We start from the raw sequence: 20,929 nt of genomic DNA, 5'->3' as shown, positions 1-20,929 counted from the left end.
AATCCACAGATCCACAACCCTCAAAGAAATTCCTCCTCATCTCTGCTTTAAATGGGCGGCCCCTTATTCTAAGATCATGCCCTCTAGTTCTAGTCTCCCCTATCAGCTGAAGCATCCTCTCTGCATCCACCTTGTCAAACCCCCTCATAATCTTATACATTTCAATAAGATCACACCTCATTCTTCTGAATTCCAATGAATAGAGGCCCAACCTACTCAACCTTTCCTCATAAATCAACCCCCTCATGTCCGGAATCAACCTTGTGAACCTTCTCTGAACTGCCTCCAAAGCAAGTATATCCTTTCGTAAATATGGAAACGAAAACTGCATGCAGTATTCCAGGTGTGGCCTCACCAATACCCTGTACAGCTGTAGCAAGACTTCCCTGCTTTTATACTCCATCCCCTTTGCAATAAAGGCCAAGATTCTATTGGCCTTCCTGATCTCTTGCTGTACCTGCATACTATCCTTTTGTGTTTCATGCACAAGTACCCCCAGGTCCTGCTGTACTGCAGCACTTTGCAATCTTTCTCCATTTAAATAATTTTTCCTGCCAAAGTGCATGACCTCACACTTTCCAACATTATACTCCATCTGCCAAATATTTGCCCACTCACTTAGCCTGTCTATGTCCTTTTGCAGATTTTGTGTGTCGTCCTCAAACATTGCTTTTCCTCCCATCTTTGTATCGTCAGCAAACTTAGCTACGTTACACTCAGTCCCTTCCTCCAAGTCGTTAATATAGATTGTAAATAGTTGGGGTCCCAGCACTGATTCCTGCGGCACCCCACTAGTTACTGGTTGCCAACCCGAGAATGAACCCTTTATCTTGACTCTCTATTTTCTGTTAGTTAGCTAATCCTCTATCCATGCTAATATATTACCCTGAAACCCGTGATCTTTTATCTTGTGCAGTAACCTTTTATGTGGCACCTTGTCAAATGCCTTCTGGAAGTCCAAATACACTACATCCACTCTGTTCATTACATCCTCAAAGAATTCTAGCAAATTTGTCAAACATGACTTAGAAACATAGAAAATAGGTGCAGGAGCAGGCCATTCAGCCCTTCTAGCCTGCACCGCCATTCAATGAGTTCATGGCTGAACATGAAACTTCAGTACCCCCTTCCTGCTTTCTCGCCATAACCCTTGATCCCCCGAGTAGTAAGGACTTCATCTAACTCCCTTTTGAATATATTTAGTGAATTGGCCTCAACTACTTTCTGTGGTAGAGAATTCCACAGGTTCACCACTCTCTGGGTGAAGAAGTTTCTCCTCATCTCGGTCCTAAATGGCTTACCCCTTATCCTCAGACTGTGACCCCTGGTTCTGGACTTCCCCAACATTGGGAACATTCTTTCTGCATCTAACCTGTCTAAACCCGTCAGAATTTTAAACGTTTCTATGAGGTCCCCTCTCATTCTTCTGAACTCCAGTGAATACAAGCCCAGTTGATCCAATCTTTCTTGATAGGTCAGTCCCGCCATCCCGGGAATCAGTCTGGTGAACCTTCGCTGCACTCCCTCAATAGCAAGAATGTCCTTCCTCAAGTTAGGAGACCAAAACTGTACACAATACTCCAGGTGTGGCCTCACCAAGGCCCTGTACAACTGTAGCAACATGCCATTTGCTTTCTTAACCGCCTGCTGTACCTGCATGCCAACCTTCAATGACTGATGTACCATGACACCCAGGTCTCGTTGCACCTTCCCTTTTCCTAATCTGTCACCATTCAGATAATAGTCTGTCTCTCTGTTTTTACCACCAAAGTGGATAACCTCACATTTATCCACATTATACTTCATCTGCCATGCATTTGCCCACTCACCTAACCTATCCAAGTCACTCTGCAGCCTAATAGCATCCTCCTCGCAGCTCACACTGCCACCCAACTTAGTATCATCCGCAAATTTGGAGATACTGCATTTAATCCCCTCGTCTAAATCATTAATGTACAATGTAAACAGCTGGGGCCCCAGCACAGAACCTTGCGGCACTCCACTAGTCACTGCCTGCCATTCTGAAAAGTACCCGTTTACTCCTACTCTTTGCTTCCTGTCTGACAACCAGTTCTCAATCCACGTCAGCACACTACCCCCAATCCCATGTGCTTTAACTTTGCACATTAATCTCTTGTGTGGGACCTTGTCGAAAGCCTTCTGAAAGTCCAAATATACCACATCAACTGGTTCTCCTTTGTCCACTTTACTGGAAACATCCTCAAAAAATTCCAGAAGATTTGTCAAGCATGATTTCCCTTTCACAAATCCATGCTGACTTGGACCTATCATGTCACCATTTTCCAGATGCACTGCTATGACATCCTTAATAATTGATTCCATCATTTTACCCACTACTGAGGTCAGGCTGACCGGTCTATAATTCCCTGTTTTCTCTCTCCCTCCTTTTTTAAAAAGTGGGGTTACATTGGCTACCCTCCACTCCATAGGAACTGATCCAGAGTCAATGGAATGTTGGAAAATGACTGTCAATGCATCCGCTATTTCCAAGGCCACCTCCTTAAGTACTCTAGGATGCAGTCCATCAGGCCCTGGGGATTTATCGGCCTTCAATCCCATCAATTTCCCCAACACAATTTCCCGACTAATAAAGATTTCCCTCAGTTCCCCCTCCTTACTAGACCCTCTGACTCCTTTTATATCCGGAAGGTTGTTTGTATCCTCCTTAGTGAATACCGAACCAAAGTACTTGTTCAATTGGTCCGCCATTTCTTTGTTCCCCGTTATGACTTCCCCTGATTCTGACTGCAGGGGACATACGTTTGTCTTCACCAACCTTTTTCTCTTTACATACCTATAGAAACTTTTGCAATCCGCCTTAATGTTCCCTGCAAGCTTCTTCTCGTACTCCATTTTCCCTGTCCTAATCAAACCCTTTGTCCTCCTCTGCTGAGTTCTAAATTTCTCCCAGTCCCCAGGTTCGCTGCTATTTCTGGCCAATTTGTATGCCACTTCCTTGGCTTTAATACTATCCCTGATTTCCCTCGATAGCCACGGTTGAGCCACCTTCCCCTTTTTATTTTTACGCCAGACAGGAATGTACAATTGTTGTACTTCATCCATGCGGTCTCTAAATGTCTGCCATTGCCCATCCACAGTCAACCCCTTCAGTATCATTCGCCAATCTATCCTAGCCAATTCACGCCTCATACCTTCAAAGTTACCCTTCTTTAAGTTCTGGACCATGGTCTCTGAAATTACTGTTTCATTCTCCATCCTAATGCAGAATTCCACCATATTATGGTCACTCTTCCCCAAGGGGCCTCGCACAATGAGATTGCTAATTAATCCTCTCTCATTACACAACACCCAGTCTAAGATGGCCTCCCCCCTAGTTGGTTCCTCAACATATTGGTCTAGAAAACCATCCCTTATGCACTCCAGGAAATCCTCCTCCACCGTATTGCTTCCAGTTTGGCTAGCCCAATCTATGTGCATATTAAAGTCACCCATTATAACTGCTACACCTTTATTGCATGCACCCCTAATTTCCTGTTTGATGCCCTCCCCAACATCCCTATTACTGTTTGGAGGTCTGTACACAACTCCTACTAACGTTTTTTGCCCTTTGGTGTTCTGCAGCTCTACCCATATAGATTCCACATCATCCAAGCTAATGTCTTTCCTAACTATTGCATTAATCTCCTCTTTAACCAGCAATGCTACCCCACCTCCTTTTCCTTTTATTCTATCCTTCCTGAATGTTGAATACCCCTGAATGTTGAGTTCCCAGCCCTGATCATCCTGGAGCCACGTCTCCGTAATCCCAATCACATCATATTTGTTAACATCTATTTGCACAATTAATTCATCCACCTTATTGCGGATACTCCTTGCATTAAGACACAAAGCCTTCAGGCTTGTTTTATTAACACCCTTTGTCCTTTTAGAATTTTGCTGTACAGTGGCCCTTTTTGTTCTTTGCCTTGGGTTTCTCTGCCCTCCACTTTTCCTCATCTCCTTTCTGTCTTTTGCTTTTGTCTCCTTTTTGTTTCCCTCTGTCTCCCTGCATTGGTTCCCATCCCCCTGCCATATTAGTTTAAATCCTCCCCAACAGCACTAGCAAACACTCCCCCTAGGACATTGGTTCCGGTCCTGCCCAGGTGCAGACCGTCCGGTTTGTACTGGTCCCACCTCCCCCAGAACCGGTCCCAATGCCCCAGGAATTTGAATCCCTCCCTGCTGCACCACTGCTCAAGCCACGTATTCATCTGCGCTATCCTGCGATTCCTACTCTGACTATCACGTGGCACTGGTAGCAATCCCGAGATTACTACTTTTGAGGTCCTACTTTTTAATTTAGCTCCTAGCTCCTTAAATTCGTTTCGTAGGACCTCATCCCTTTTTTTGCCTATGTCGTTGGTACCAATGTGCACCACGACAACTGGCTGTTCTCCCTCCCATTTCAGAATGTCCTGCACCCGCTCCGAGACATCCTTGACCCTTGCACCAGGGAGGCAACATACCATCCTGGAGTCTCGGTTGCGGCCGCAGAAACGCCTATCTATTCCCCTCACAATTGAATCCCCTATCACTATCGCTCTCCCACTCTTTTTCTTGCCCTCCTGTGCAGCAGAGCCAGCCACGGTGCCATGAACTTGGCTGCTGCTGCCCTCCCCTGATGAGTCATTCCCCTCAACAGTACCCAAAGCGGTGTATCTGTTTTGCAGGGGGATGACCGCAGGGGACCCCTGCACTACCTTCCTTGCTCTACTCTTCCTGCTGGTCTTCCATTCCCTATCTGGCTGTGGACCCTTTCCCTGCGGTAAGACCAACTCACTACACGTGATGCTCACGTCATTCTCAGCATCGTGGATGCTCCAGAGTAAATCCACCCTCAGCTCCAATTCCGTAACGCGGACCGTCAGGAGCTGGAGGCGGATACACTTCCCGCACACGTAGTCGTCAGGGACACCGGAAGCGTCCCCGAGTTCCCACATGGTACAGGAGGAGCATAACACCCGACCGAGCTCTCCTGCCATGTCTTAACCCTTAGATACACTTAAACTGGTAATAACAATGTTAAAAGTTACTGACCAATATAAGAAGAAAAAGAAAAACTACTCACCAATCACCAGCCAATCACTTACCCCCTAGGCTGTGACGTCACCTTTGTTTTTTTTGCCTTCTCCCTGTAGCTGCACCGGCACGCCTCTCGCCGACCCCGGACTCGCGCTGCTCCGAGCTCCCGCCTCCTCGACTGACTGCTCGAACTGCCCGACTCCCGCTGGCCTTTATAGGCCTCTCGCCGACCCCGGACTCGCGCTGCTCCGAGCTCCCGCCTCCTCGACTGACTGCTCGAACTGCCCGACTCCCGCTGGCCTTTATAGGCCTCTCGCCGACCCCGGACTCGCGCTGCTCCGAGCTCCCGCCTCCTCGACTGACTGCTCGAACTGCCCGACTCCCGCTGGCCTTTATCGGCCTCTCGCCGACCCCGGACTCGCGCTGCTCCGAGCTCCCGCCTCCTCGACTTCCCCTTCATAAATCCATGCTGACTCTGCCTGACCAAATTTTGCTTTTCCAAATGTCCTGCTACTGCTTCTTTAATAATGGACTCCAACATCTTCCCAACCAAAGATGTTAGGCTAACTGGTCTATAGTTTCCAGCTTTTTGTCTACCCCCTTTTTTAAATAGGGCTATTATATTTGCAGTTTTCCAGTCTGGTGGAATTTTGGTAAATTACAACCAATTCATCCACAATGCCTGCTGCTACTTCTCTTAAGACCCTAGGATGCAAGCCATCAGGTCCAGGGGGTTTATCTGCCTTTAGTCACATTATCTTACTGAGTACCATCTCCTTAGTTTCTCCCCCCTACAGCCCCTTGACTGTTGGAATATTATTAGTGTCCTCTACTGTAAAGACTGATACAAAATATTTGTTCAGAGTTTCTGCCATCTCCATGTTTCCCATTACTAATTCCCCGGTCTCGTCCTCCAAGAGACCAACATTTACTCTAGTCACTCTTTTTCTTTTTATATACCTATAGCAACAGGCTCAATTACACAATGAACAGTGTGTTTACCAACTGAGGTATCAGGGGAGCCGAGATGCTTTTCTTTAACGTACATTAATTTCATCATTATTTGAGATTTGGAAAGGAAACAGTTACTCAAAAGACATCATTTTCAACTACTATGAACAGCTGACTCATATTGGACAAGAGTGCTGACCATTCTTCATTATGTCCCATAAGTAGCCGTTCTACACAGTGAGTGCTGGAAAGCTATTTGACCATGGGGTGCACAATAACTGGGCCTAATCCTGTCCTCACCAGACACATGCACTTTTCATCAGGGGTCCATGGTTAACAATGAGGAAACCAGAAAAACGAGTCTAGAAAAATCTACACCAATCGTAGCCTCCCTACAGCTACTCTGGCTAAGATCGGCTAACTTAGTCAAAACTGGTAATTGAACTTGCCATTTTCCTTATCTGTATCATCAATGCCACACAGAACCATCAAGAAAAGTTATTAAATATTATAAAATTTAATCATACATAGCCAGACATTGGAAGGAGCGTCAACAGTTACATAACTTAACAAGAAGCCTGTACAAGGCTGACACAATAATAAATATCTCAAGTCTGGGTTTTCCTGATAAGCAGGCTCAGCCTCAAATGTTTGCGTCAAATTGGTGTTTACGCAGTCCATTTATACCTAAACCACTGTACACTGCCCGTGTCTATAAATATCTATTCCAAATCAGTCAAACAAAACAAAACAGCAAATTAAAAAAGGAAAAACAGAAAAAGCTGGATACACAGCAGGACAGTCAACATCTGTAAAGAGAAACATTAGCTTTTGGGGTGTGTACCCTCCATGTTCTGATGAAAAGAGCACACTTAACATGTCATAACTTGTCTTTTCTCTTTACAACCACTGACCAAGCTGCTTTACATTTCCAACTTTTTCTGTTTGTACTTTCAAAATAAACCAACTGTTGTGTGTCAATAATAGCCCCCTGACTCAAACAGAATAAACAGACCTATGAAGCTTTAAACTGTTGATGGAAGCAGTGACGAGTGCCAGAGGAGGACTGAGGCACTGCAACAGGAAGTGTGTAACTCAACATCCAGCACCCTTCCCGCTAACCCCACCATGTTCTGCTGATCTCACCCAGGGCCACTATGGAGAGGCAGCAAGAAGGGCAGGAGCCTCCTTGTGTGGCAGGGTCGTGCCCAGGATCATCTCATGCCTCTCCTAGCTATCACTTTCAAAAAATATTGGCGGAGGTCTGGGAGCAGGTTGCTCACCCTTATGCACATGTGGTGCCGGATGCAAATGGGAGAGAGCAGTGAAAATATACTCTTCATGAAATTACAAATACAGATTACCAGTATCTGAATTTTTATATACTGAAAAATTAAAGTAAAAAAATTGATGCAAAATACATGTATATTACTCAAATTCTAAGATGAATATTGAACCCAACCTATTCTGAAGCCACTGCACGTCACGACTTATAGCTCTTGTTGTTTGTCCTGTGCCATAACATATCCAAACCCCTAACCATAAACTTATGCTGAGAACACTAACTGCAACGGTTCCTCTTTTGTACTGTAGGCAGGAGTGTTGTGTGATGTTGTTTGGAACAACCAGTTTCTTTTTGTCTGACTCAGTTTGCTGTTTGTAGAATGGCAGTATCAGACGAATGCAGAGATACCAGCTGCTTTTCCTCAGGAAATTAACAGAGGCTATGCAAATATTTGACAGACAGACACAGTTCCTACCAAGGTGATAGCCTGGATATGAACGGAGGTGGGGGTAAATTTGTGGGGTAGGAGGAGGGAGGGCAGAGTTTCAGACAGGAAACCCGTGTTTCCCTACATGCTGTGGAGTTTTAACTGATTGACAGGCTTGGCTTCCAGTCGGGCAGGGAGGACTCCAGAGCAGGCGGCAGGAGCAGGTAGGTCCGATCCACTAACCTGAGGAGCGGGGGTCCGATCCTGAGGGAGATCTGATCCCTGAGCCTGGGGCGGTTAGCTTGGAGGGCGGGGTAGCACTCCTGCTCCTCCTGGCTCACGAGCAGTGCTATAAAGGCACATACCTTCGCCCCTTCAGCTGTCCTCGCCTCCCTTCAGCTGCCGGGTTTCCCCGAGGCCTGGGAAACCCGGCAGCCACTGTTATACTTCCTTAAAATATTTAAATTGCGAACCTGCCTCCTGGGAGCAGGTTGACTGCCCATCTCTTGTTCTACCTCCGTTAAATCCAGAAGTGGGCAGGTTGGGGTCGGTTTTCAGATTTAAAATTTTTAAACATCTGACCCGACCCAAACCCACCCATTTTGGTGGGGGGGGGGGTTAAAATTCACCCCGATATTCTCCCTCATACTTTTACCCTTTCTTCTCTCTTTTCCTGAACTCTAGGATATGGGGGGGGGGGGGGGGGCGGGGTGTCAGCGGGTGCCAGCAGCCCTCTGGTATTTGAGTGGACATTCTTCACATGCTAGTTTAGATAGTGGCTGAGCTCTAATAACCCAGCGCGGATTCGGGATCAAACCCAAGATCTGCTTGGTCTGTGTGGCTCGGTTCCACTGTGCACACTGAAGTTATACACTGAGTATCAGGGGAATCCCAGATGGAATGATGATGTTTTTATAGAAAATGTTGCAAAAATGTTAAAGCTCTGCTGTCATGAACCTTATGTTTCCAGACACTATTTAGTGAATAGATAAAACAGCAAGTATAAAAAGATAATAATGGAACCACGCTCTGAAAACACGTGCAGGAAATAATAGGCCTCTTAATAGCAGTTTGAAACTACTCAGTATTCAGATTTTAGAGGTTTACAATATGAATTCTCATTTTTATAATTAAAGCTAGTAGCTCTCTCATGACATTGCTCACAATAAGACAAAGAATGCACTGTTTCATAAGAACATTATTATACCAGGTAACATACAATCTATTACTCTACTCCCAAGGTACAGCATTTAAAGGCCACGAGGTCTAATTACTGTAACTTAATTAAAGCAATAGAATTACCTTTGCTATACCCATAACTATCTTATATAGCTCAAAAAGATTGTCTCTCAGACAACTCCTTACCAGGCCAAAAGGATTAAGGGCTCTATTTTTGCCACAATTGTGCACCGTTTTTTAGCCACCATTTGGACGCAGGCGCCGACCATGTGCGCACCAGTTTAAAAAATGTTGCTGGACACAAGTCAAAACGGGATTGGGCGCCATTTTTGTGAACTTAATCGATTTTTTTCAGTGAGGCACAAACTGCCCAAAATCCCCGCAAAAAAAAAAACGTACGTTAACTTAAGGGATCGGCGCAGCACACATGAGGACAGAAGCAAGGCAATAAGAATACACAATAAAATACCTTTTTTTTCCCCCACACAGAACTCTTTTTGGAGCAAGAGAACACAAGAACATGAGAAATAGGAGCAGGAGTAGGCCACTTGACCCCTCGAGGATGCTCCACCATTTAATAAGATCATGACTGATCTGATCATGGACTCAGTTCCCGGGCCGAAAGGTCTGCTTCCCCCCCCCCGCTGGACCAGCTGCTGACCGGGCTGAATGCCCCACCCCCAATCCTCCCGCGAGTTGAGGTTCGGGAGCGGGAGGGACATTCAGCCCGGGATTGCAGCGGGTCCAACCAGGGGTGGAGCAGTCCTTTCGGCCTGGGATTTCAGCAGGTCCAGCTGGTGGGGGGGGTTAGCGTCCTTTGTGGCCCTTTCGGCAGCGGTGGGGCAGCAGTCCTTTCGGGGGAGCGGGCTTCAGCGTCTCTGGTTGCCCTGGCAACTTCAGCTTTTCGCGCATGCCCAGACAATTTTTAGTGCAGACTTGAAGCTCCGTCCCCCAGACTAACTTCAGAGAGCCCGGCGCCAAATTCAAATACTTCTTTGGCGAAAGTCCCGATTTTTTTTTCTGCCGCAAACATACATTAAAAAAAATCGTATGTTAACATAGAAACATAGAAAATAGCAGTAGTAGGCCATTCGGCCCTTTGAGACTGCACCACCATTCAATATGATCATGGCTGATCCTCTATCTCAACACCATATCCCCGCTTTTTCCCCATACCCCTTGATGCCTTTTGTTTTTAGAAATCTATCTATCTCCCTCTTAAATATATTCAGTGACTTAGCCTCCACAGCCTTCTGTGGTAGAGAATTCCACAGGTTCACCACCCTCTGAGCGAAAACATTTCTCCTCATCTCGGTCCTAAATTTCCTACTCCGTATCCTGAGACTGTGACCCCTTGTTCTAGACTTCCCAGCCAGAGGAAACATCCTCCCCGCATCCAGTCTACCCAACCCAGTCAGAATTTTATACATTTCAATGAGATCCCCTCTCATTCTTCTAAACTCTAGTGAATACAGGCCTAGTCGACCCAATCTCTCCTCATACGGCAGTCCTGCCATCCCAGGAATCAGTCTGGTGAACCTTCGCTGTACTCCCACTATGGCAAGTATATCCTTTCTTAGGTAAGGAGACCAAAACTGCACACAATACTCCAGGTGCAGTCTCACCAAGGCCCTGTATAACTGTAGTAAGACAACATAAAAAGGTCAGCAGCAGTCGGGAGGAGCCAGCTGTTGCAGGGACAAAAAGTTAAAAAAAAAATCAAAATAGAAGTGCGACGTCACAGCCAAACGGGTCAGTGATTGGCTGGTGGAATGGTGAGTATTTTTCTTTTCTTTTCAGTAGGAAACCTTTGGCATTGTTGTATGTAGGATCTGCCAGTGAATATATGTGATCTTTATTATCTAAGGAGAGCCAGTTAATTAAATTGGCTGTTTGCTAAGTAGCGGTTGGGTGTGTTGTGCTAAGGTTTAGAGTTTAGTTCTACTCGATAGTTGCGAGTGTAACTAGAGGGATGGCAGGGCAGCTCAGTCCCGTGGATTGCACATCCTGTGGCATGTGGGAAGTCCCGGGTGCTTTACGCAGCCAGTGTGGCCACGCGTGCGGGAGGTATCTCCAGCTGCACCAACTCGAACTCCGTGTTTTGGAGCTTGAACAGCGGCTGGAGTCACTGTGATGCATCCGCGAGACTGAGAGCAACGTGGATAACACATTTCAGGAGGTGGTCATCCCACAGCTTAAGAGTGTGCAGGCAGAGAGGGAGTGGGTGACCTCCAGACAGAAGAGGAGGACTAGGCAGGTAGTGCAAGAGTCCAGTGAGTCCATCTTGCTCTCCAAGCAGTACTCTGTTCTGAGTACCAGTGGGGGTGATGGTGGCTCTGGGGAGTGCAGCCAGAGCCAAGTCCACGGCACCATGGGTGGCTTAGCTGCACGGGGGGGGTGGGAGGGGGGAGGAAGAAGAATGGGCTATAGGGGTAGGGGATTCAAAGTCAGGGGAGCAGACAGGCGTATCTGCGGCCGCAGACGTGACTCCAGGATGGTATGTTGCCTCCCTGGTGTCAGGGTCAAGGATGTCACTGAGCGGCTGCAGGGAATTCTGGGGGGGGAGGGTGAACAGCCAGAGGTCGTGGTCCACATCGGTACCAATGACATAGGTGTCATGTATCTTACATTATTATATACAACTGTATCCTAACATGCTATACATGACTGTAATAAGATATGACCTGTAACCACCAGCATACCTTACCACCAGAGGTACACTTGCAAGAGACAGGTATATAAGGACAGGTCTCAGGCAAGTGCAGCATTCCAGAGTGGTGAAATAAAGGTGCAGATCCAGAGTGACCTTGACTTCACTACATGCCTCGTGTGAATCTGTACTGAGGGGACAGGACTTTACAATAGGCAAGAAGAGGGATAAGGTCCTGGAGGCAGAGTTTAGGGAGCTAGGAGAGAGATTAAAAAGCAGGACCTCAAAAGGTAGTAATCCCTGGATTACTCCCAGTGCCACGAGCTAGTGAGTACAGAAATAGAAGGATAGAGTAGATGAATACGTGGTTGGAGAGATGGTGCAGGTGGGAGGGCTTTAGTTTCCTGAGGCATTGGGACCACTTCTGGGGGAGGTGGGACCTGCACAAGCCGGACGGGTTGCACCTCAACAGAGCCGGGACCAATATCCTCGCAGGGGGGTTTGCTAGTGCTGTTGGGGAGGGTTTAAACTAGCTTGGCAGGGGGATGGGAACCTAAAAATAGATTCAGTAGGGAGGGGAGTAAAGCTGGAATTAGAAAGCAAAAATAAAGAAATAAAGTGAGTTTGAAGGAGAAAGGAAGCAAGCAGGAAAAAAGGGTAAAAAGACAAACTTAAAAGGCATTTTGTCGAAATGCATGTAGCATTTGTAACAAAATAGAGGAGTTGATGGCACAAATTGAGACACTTCCCAAGCCATCACCATTTAAATAATACCTTGTCCTTATGTTTTTCCTACCAAAATGGATAACTACACATTTATCCAAGTTATACTGCATCTGCCATGTGTTTGCCCACTCACTCAACCTATCTAAATTGCCTTGCAGCATCTTTGCATCCTCTTCACAACTCGCAATCCCACTTAGTTTTGTGTCGTCGGCATGTGTGGCCGCCAAAAATCCAGCAAGTGGAAAATAGGGGCCCAAATATCTCCAGTCTTTCCTCACAACTCAGACTCTTGACATCAAAGATCAGTCTTACAGCTCTTCTCGGCATTGCCTCCAGCACTTGCTGCTCACGATGTGGTCTCCTCTACATTGGGGAGACCACACACAGATTGGGTGAACACTTTGTGGAACACCTCCGCTCAATCTGTAAGTGTGACCCTGAGCTTCTGGTCATCTGTCATTTTAATTCCCCGCTCCACTCCCACTCTGACCTCTCCGTCCTCGGCCTCCTACACTGTTCCAGTGAAGCTCAACGCAAGCTCGTTACAGCCTTCTGGACTCAACATCAAGTTCAACAATTTCAAACCATAACTTCTGCCCGTACTTTGCTCCCTTTCCTCCTCTTTTTTTCTAAGCCCCCTCCCCTGTATTTTTTTTTTGTTTCCTATGGCAGTTGGTAATTATTCCGTCATTCACACCCTATCAAGTATAATCTTTTTCTAACTTCTGCTATTACCATCTCAAGTTGGCCCATCATCCCTTTTGTCTCTCAAATCTCTCCTGTCTTCCACCCTATCACAGACCTTCCCTTTTCTCCCCTCTCCCTTTCAGTGCTCCTTAAGAATCTGTTCATTTCGAACACTCTCCAGTTCTGACGAAGGGTCATCGACCTGAAATGTTAACTCGGTTTCTCTCTCCACAGATGCTGCCTCACCCGCTGAGATTTCTAGCATTTTCTGTTTTTATTTCAGATTCCAGCATTCACAGTATTTTGCTTTTGTGTCCAGCACTGGTCTCCCTTGTTTTTCGGTGACCAGAACTAGGCACAGTACTCAAAGTGCAGTTTGACCAGAGCAGTTTACATCGCCACTTCGTGTGACTTACATGCTACTGTTTTAGCTGGCTACTTCAATGTTCTACTGACTTTGTTGATTGCTGCTCTACACTGGTTGAACATCAAGTCTAATAAAACTCCTAGTTCTCTCTCATTTCATCCTTAGCTACTCCCAACACCATTCATGGAATACGTAAGTTGCCCATTTTTCCTTCCTGGGTACAGTACTTTACATTTATCTATCATAAGTTTAACCTGTCAATTTTAGTCCACTTACATATTATATCCAACACATTCTGTAACTTCTGAGTTGCCTTTCCTGAATCCACTGCCCCTTCCAGCTTGGTATCATCACCTTGCATTGAGTTTCTGAATCCTAGTTATTGATATGAATTAAAAACAATAATGGATTTAACACTGCACTCTGGGGTAGCCCACCCAGTACTCTCCTGCCATGCCCCCTCCCAACCCAAAATACCTCCTCCAACAAGTCCACATTTTCCTACAGGTATTCCTTAAAGTTACTCCTGATACTGTAATTGCATCTATATTACATAGAATTGAAGACTCATCATCATAGGCAGTCCCTCGAAACGAGGATAACTTGCTCCCACGTCAAAAAGTTCACAAGTGTTTCAATGAAGGACCTAATATTCCAGGTCCCGAACTAAATCTTGAAGGGTGGAAGATGCTTGTGCTTGGATTTTTTTAACGTGTGGTGACCGTTGCACTCCAGCCACCACACGGGCTTGACAGAGCTAGGTCTTGGTCCAGTAGCAAGGGTTAACCAAGATGACTGGAGACCTGCTCTGCCGCACAGACCTAGTGCGCACACATATCACGGTGTGGGCTGGCCCGTGCTGCCCCTGGGCCCCTGGCCCCGAACTCGCGACTCAACTGGACCCCGATCACGTCCCTCTGCAATTTCTCACCGCTCCTTCGCCCCTACCTCACCGCTCCTGCTGTACCTGCCCACGCTCCAATCACCGACCTGTATCTTGGTGATGTCCCTCTTCGCTGCCGTCGCCCTCCTACTCCAATAGAAAGACTAATGGATCTGTAGTTGCCGGTGTCTGTTTTGTCCACCTTTTTGACTGTCTTTTTTTTTTAAAAAGACAATTTTTTTTAAGATGGTTTTGCTTCTGTAACAAAGTGTGATATCTTGAAATGTAATGCAAAATGTTTAGTTGTTTTTATAATTTCTAATCAAGTTGCATCTGTGTTACGAACTTAATTTTTGTTGTTGTTTTGTAGTTTTCTCTTTCCTCTCCTGAAGCTGTGAAATATTAGGCCATTGTTTAATGGGTGCCTATCACCGTCAAATATTCATGAAAGTAGCTATTCTTCAAGTGTGGTCCTAAACAGTGAGTGTCAGTATGCTATGACTGTAGAGGACATTGTAGAACCAGTTGTAAACCCCAGTTGCTGTAAGAAACAACTTCTCTTCTGTAGCGATTCCAGCAATTACTCTATGGAATCCACTCATGGCCACCTTGATGGAAATATTTTTGCATCATCCAGTAACACTGTGACTGATATGCCACTCAATCCTGAAGGTGACCCCTGTGAGGGAGCTCCACTGGGGATTTCTTCCAAACTCTTTAGTAAATATATAATACAAGAGTCTTGGTGAAAAAAACAATTCTGATGTATCCATCTTTGAACAAAAGCAAAATACTGCGGATGCTGGAAATCTGAAATAAAAACAGAAAATGCTGGAAATACTCAGCAAGTCAGGCAGCATCTGTGGAGAGAGATTCTGCCTGACCTGATTATTTGCAGCATTTTCTGTATCCATCTTACAAGTTTACTATCGTACAATTCTAGTTGCTGTTCACGTTGTCAAATAATGATTTGTATCCTGTTGTTAGCTAAATAAAATTGTTGTGTGACAGGTGAGTATCTCTCACCCCTAGACTCCAAGCTCGCTCTCCCACCCATTACAGCCTTTGGTGTTTTGCTCTATTTTTCGATATTACTATGGTTATTGTTGCTTTGAATTTTGTTCTCTCCCAAACACACAGCAAGAGGAAGACAGACATGTCAAGAACAATAATCACAGTAGTATCAGCAAAACAGCTAGAAAAGAGTAATTGGAAGTTAAATGTGACAGTAAGGATATCCGCCAGGGTGCAGGACTTCTTGCTCCAGCCCGAGGAGTATCCTTGTGATGGGCTGTAATAGAGAATACCATTGCACAATGCCTTGTATTCTGCCTGAGAAATTTCAGAGAATAAATGTTTTCCCTTACCTGCAGCATAGTGTTTAGACATTTGGCTTAAACATCCACACACATAGGAATACTGAAGGCATAGTAGCTAGACTTGATTCACGTCACTAATAATTAGCCTAGATTTGGTTTTCTGGTAAATGAAACAATTTTCTGCCCACTTCAACAACGGTGAAGACCAAACAAACCAGCAGAAAATTGACCAAAACATTTGCCCGAAACTTCAACTTTCCAATGGTTTCCTAAAGGAGAATTTACCAAGTGGAACATTCCCCTTCTGACTTTATGAAGCTCCTCTACACAGTGTTGAATGGAGATAACTGCACTTTGTCAGCACTCCATGATGTTAATCAAGTTGAACTTCATAATGTTATAATTGGAGGAGTTTAGGCAACATGTCTGCTCCCAAGCTGCTATTAACTAAAACATTCTGAGAAATAAAACGTAGTAATGTGCCCCCCTCAAGAAAGTAGCCTGCAAACACTCTAGAGACTTGCAACAGAAAATGGCCTCCCCCAAACCTCTGGCCTATTACCTCCTGTGAAGAAGATGTGCTCCTGAGGAGGGAGGGCACAGAGGGAGTCAGAGATGGGAAAGTAGAAGCATATGTACCAGGTATGAGTTGAAAGTGAACTTCTGCCTATATTTCTTCTCATCCTATTGTACCCCAACAAGTGTTAGCAAACCATATCATGAAACCTTCATATCTCTACATCACCTGAAATCTTACATGTGAACTTTGCTCATCAGGACACATTGTAACCTATCCTTTTCTTCACCTCTGCATGTGCTAGAGGAAAAAAAACACAGGCCCCAGCACATCACAAAATGCTAACACTCACTTAATCTACCCAAAGGACCACACAGGCATCCACCCCGGGAGAGTGCGACACAAAGCACAAGTGAGCAGAAGCAGCTGCTGTCAGCACAAGAAGAAAATGTTGCTGGCCAGAAGATCAGGTTGTGCAGCCCAGGTGCCAGTGGGGATCTGGGTCTCATGGGTCCTGCATCTAAAAGAATGATGTTTGCAGAACATCAAGAGTTGGTGCAGGCAGTGCCACATGGAGAAGTCCACTAGCAACATGCATGGCACTGAAGAGCAGATTCACAACTCTGCAGTCCACTACAGATTTAACAGCAGCTCCAGGGAGACCTGCAGCAGATATTCTCATGACAGAGACACTGAAGGCATAGATAGTCAGGCTCCTACCAGAGGGGACTGGGGCACTAGATTGGAGAGGACTGTTCTCTGCTCAATGGTTCACCTCAGTTTAGTTGTGGCCAGGCACCACCCCATAAGCAAATGGGAAATAAGCAGACGCTCAGCAGGTCAGGCAGCATCTGTGAAGAGAGGAAGGTCGGGTTAACGTTTCTGGTCTTATGACCCTTTGTTCAAGGTTCTGATGATGGATTATAAGACCTGAAAAGCTAACTCTACCTTCCTCTCTTCAGGTACTGGCTGTCCTGCTGATTGCTTCTGGCATTTTCGGTTTTTATTTCAGATTTCCAGCATCTGCAGTATTTTGCTTTCAGTTTTATTAGGAAAAATAGCAGGTCAGTCAATCCCCCAGGCTGCCCTCAAGTGCCGCTGGGAAACCAATTCGGACACCCACCCTGCCCTTGTTCAGTAGTAGATGATGAGGGTTCTGAAAGAGGGGGGGGGGGGGGAATTAGGAAGACAATAATACGGCAATGGACTAAAAACTGTTGTGATATTTTTATTGAAAGCTTTAAAGCATCTTTTAGCTAGGATTTTCAATGCCTGTTCACTCACTTTGTGAATCATTCTTTCCTGTGAGTGGAATGGGTCCCAACTGGGAAAAGACCACATTGAAGGCCAAAGTTAGATGGTGACAAGGCCTGAATGAAAGAGTAACAATGGACAGACAGCTGAGGGAGCTAGCAGAGGGGAGAGCACAACAAAGAGGTCCAACATGGATGGTCAGTTATACGCTATCTCCTCCAAACTCTGTCTTAACTATTTTTGCTGCTCTTTTATCAATACTACTGTGGTCATTGCTTCCCTAAACTTTCCTCTCATGTTCATCCCGAGCTCCAAACACTGCACATGGCTGGCTGACAGGCTTCCATGTCAAAGACAATCCAGTTACAATTTATCAATCTTTAACATCTCTCTCCCCTTGGTTCAGGAAGGGAAAAGAAAACAGATATATCTCACTTCTAATCACTCGCCAATGATTTCTGCTGGAGTACAGTGTATGTGTGTACATTGCAGAGGCCCAGTTTAGCCTTGAAAGCTTCTTGTGACTGAACTGACAGCCAACACTCAGTGTCTAGGTTTGCATGTGAAAAATGGCCACTTGAGAGAGTCAGAAAGGAGGAAAATTAAGAGAAATAAACACTTCCCCATTTGGGAATTTAATGGAGTAAATATCCTCTAATATTTTACATGTGTTACAGCATCACAAGAAATTAATATTTAGATCCTACCTCATCCGATAATGTAACATCAGGGCTGTTTGCTCATCAACTTTGAAGATGTGATTGGGTGAAAACCAAAGTTTTTTATTTGGGTCATATAGAGTAAAGAGATTCTGGCATAATGGAGAAATACCTGACAAAAGAAAGATTCAAAACTTTTACTTTAAGTATGAAATGAAATTAGGCGAGTAATGAATTGTTAATAGCAACATTAAAATAATGTAATTTGGAATTTCCCACGAACACAAGAAAGCATGGAATAATAAAAGGCCATTCAGCCCATTAAGCCTTCTCCTTCCACAGACCATTCACCAACTCTTCCAAACTCGGTCATAATTTTTTTGGTCTCTTATCAAGGCTTCTTTGGCAGCACCTCCTAAATCCGCGACCACCACCATCTAGAAGGGCAAAGGCTGCAAGTGCATGGGAACACCACAACCTCAATGTCACACATCATCCTGACTTGGCCATATATTGTTGTTCTTTCATTGTGGCTGGGTCAACATCCTGGAACATCCTCCCTAGCAGCATTGTGGACATAGCTTCACTGTACGGGCTGCAGTGGTTGTAGAAGGCGGCTCACCAACACCTTCTCAAGGACAATTTGGAACAGGCAATAAATGTTGGCCTTGCCAGCAACACTCTTATCCCAATAATTAAGTTTAAAAAAATGCTACTATGGTCATTGCCACTCTTAACTTTTGACGACCTTCTCGTGTTTCCCCTACAATTTTAAACTTTTGTAGTGGCCTGGACTAAACCAGGGCTCTTTCCCCTCGGTTTCTCAATTAAAAAAAAAAGTAGATCTCCACCAATGCCGCTTCAGTATGTGAAAGCAGTCGCCTATGGAGAAGGAGAAAAGTGGGGAAATAGCTGTCTCGCCACTTTACTCTCCCACTCTAAGGTAAGCAGCAAGCTTCCAGTTAGCACCATTTAATGGTGGTACAGTTGCAATTGGTAACTCAGCATGTAGAAGGTTGTGGGCATAGACTTGTGCCTTCTTGTAGCATGGCCCAAAGTATTAGAGCTCAAACTCTGCTCATGCTTTGTAAACCTTTTGACATCAAATCCATAGATACCAAAGGAATATTCAATTGAAACCCAGTGAAAAGTGAAGCAATGTCTAACTATAAAATATTAAAAATGGTGAGTGGTCAGAAAAATCCAAAGTTACTGCACCTGTCATCATCATAGGCAGTCCCTCGAAATCGAGGAAGAATTATTTCCACTCCAAAAATGAGTTCTCAGGTGACTGTACAGTCCAGTACAGGAATTACAGTCTCTGTCACAGGTGGGACAGGCAGTCGTTGAAGGTAAGGGTGGGTGGGGAATCTGGTTTGCCGCATGCACCTTCCGTTGCCTGCACTTGTTTTCTGCATGCTCTCGGCGACGAGACTCGAGGTGCTCAGCGCCTTCCCGGACGCTCTTCCTCCACCTAGGGTGGTCTTGGGCCAGGGATTCCCAGGTACCGGTGGGGATGTTGCACTTTATCGAGACGGCTTTGAGGGTGTCCTTGAAATGCTTCCTCCGCCCACCTGGGGCTCGCTTGTCGTGTAGGGGTTCCAAATAGAGCGCTTGCTTTTGGAGTCTTGTGTCAGGCATGCGAACAATGTGGCCCAACGGGGCTGGTCGAGTGTGGTCAGTGCTTCGATGCTGGGGATGTTGGCCTGTTCGAGAACACTGACGTTGGTGTGTCTATCCTCCCAATAATGTCCTCAGCAGCGGGGATTAGAGAATGGAGGTACAGTTGGTGGGGGCGGGTGGTAACTTGTTCAGCAGAAGTAGCCACATCTTTCTTCCGTCTGCAACTGTCAAAATTGTACTTGGTTGTAGGAACGTGCTGTCACCATAATACTGCACGACAATTTAGAAACATTGGAGCACCAACTAATGTTACACAACAGCCCAAATGATTCCAATAAATACTCAAACTAAGCAGAGAAAGGAGGACAGAAAATGCCTGTAGATGCCCCTTTCTATTGGAAAGGAAAGCAACCAAGTACAATTTTACAGTTTTTTCCCTCCCTAGTTATCCTGGGTTTTTAATCTGGGTTGTTTTCCCACTGCCAGGTGATCACATGGCTGCAGTGGGTGGGCTGCGAATGTATTGTGATGCATAAAGCATCATGGCTGTATGGAACAGGCCAGATGGACCGGCAGGTCATTTCCCTTCTGTAGTTTTCACATGCTCATATGTTCATATGTTCATGGAAAAAAAGCTTACCCAAACAAATATCCACAAGAAAAATACTTCAACATTCTTACCACATTTCTTGGCAGCTTCAATGCACAATTCTTCAGCAATATGCTCGCCCTCATGGCATTTTATGAATGAATTCGACACGTACATGAACACTTCCATGCCTTTCTCCGGAGTTGTCGAGAGCATTTGCAACATATTTGATTTTCTTTTTTTCAGGCAAAAGGCCATGGCACGGGTCCCACTTACATTTAGGTTCTGCAGAAAGATTCACATTTTTAAAACATTATTTCGCTCAACACACAAAAAAAGTGGATTGCAGCAAAAATGGTGGTGCAAGGTTTAGCACGCTGTCCTTTCACCTCTAACTATGGGGGCAATTTTAATTGATGGGATTAGGTGTAATGCTGGTTTAATTCAGTGGAGAAAAATATTGGGTGGGATGTAAAACCAACATTCCACCTGATCCATGGGTTTTTCAACCGATGAGTTAGGTTAAAATTACTCCCTAAGTTCCAATTGAGGCCAGATTCATGGGATGCAAGTCTGCTCTCTGTGTTGGTTCTAAAGGTCTGACGTGAGATATGTTTGGCCGTCTCAACCCAGCTCCTAGTAGATGTCAGTAGGGTCATACAAATCTGACCCTAATATGACAATCTCACTCAGAGAAGCCATAAGGATGACAATTGTGGGAAATTGAACATGTCACGCTGGAGTGGGAATGGACACAGGTTAAAGTCCTG

The 20,929-nt window shown here is 45.3% G+C and overlaps 1 protein-coding gene across 8 annotated transcripts in view; it reads right to left on the bottom strand.

The window, feature by feature from the left end:
- Nucleotides 1-20,929, bottom strand: part of jak1 (Janus kinase 1) — a 145,334-nt gene that overhangs the window by 79,282 nt on the left and 45,123 nt on the right. For all 8 annotated transcript variants that reach the window (XM_070887025.1, XM_070887023.1, XM_070887021.1 and 5 more), the window contains 2 exons: nucleotides 20,252-20,444; nucleotides 17,996-18,119 (listed from right to left, as the gene is read on the bottom strand). In XM_070887025.1, coding sequence (XP_070743126.1) covers nucleotides 17,996-18,119; nucleotides 20,252-20,444 — 317 coding nt within the window. The remainder of the gene's footprint in view (nucleotides 1-17,995; nucleotides 18,120-20,251; nucleotides 20,445-20,929) is intronic.

Source organism: Pristiophorus japonicus, chromosome 8 (genome assembly GCF_044704955.1).
Source record: "Pristiophorus japonicus isolate sPriJap1 chromosome 8, sPriJap1.hap1, whole genome shotgun sequence".
NCBI lineage: Eukaryota > Metazoa > Chordata > Chondrichthyes > Pristiophoridae > Pristiophorus > Pristiophorus japonicus.
The sequence above is the reverse complement of the archived record's forward strand: the minus strand, read 5'-3'. Positions and strand labels throughout refer to the sequence as shown.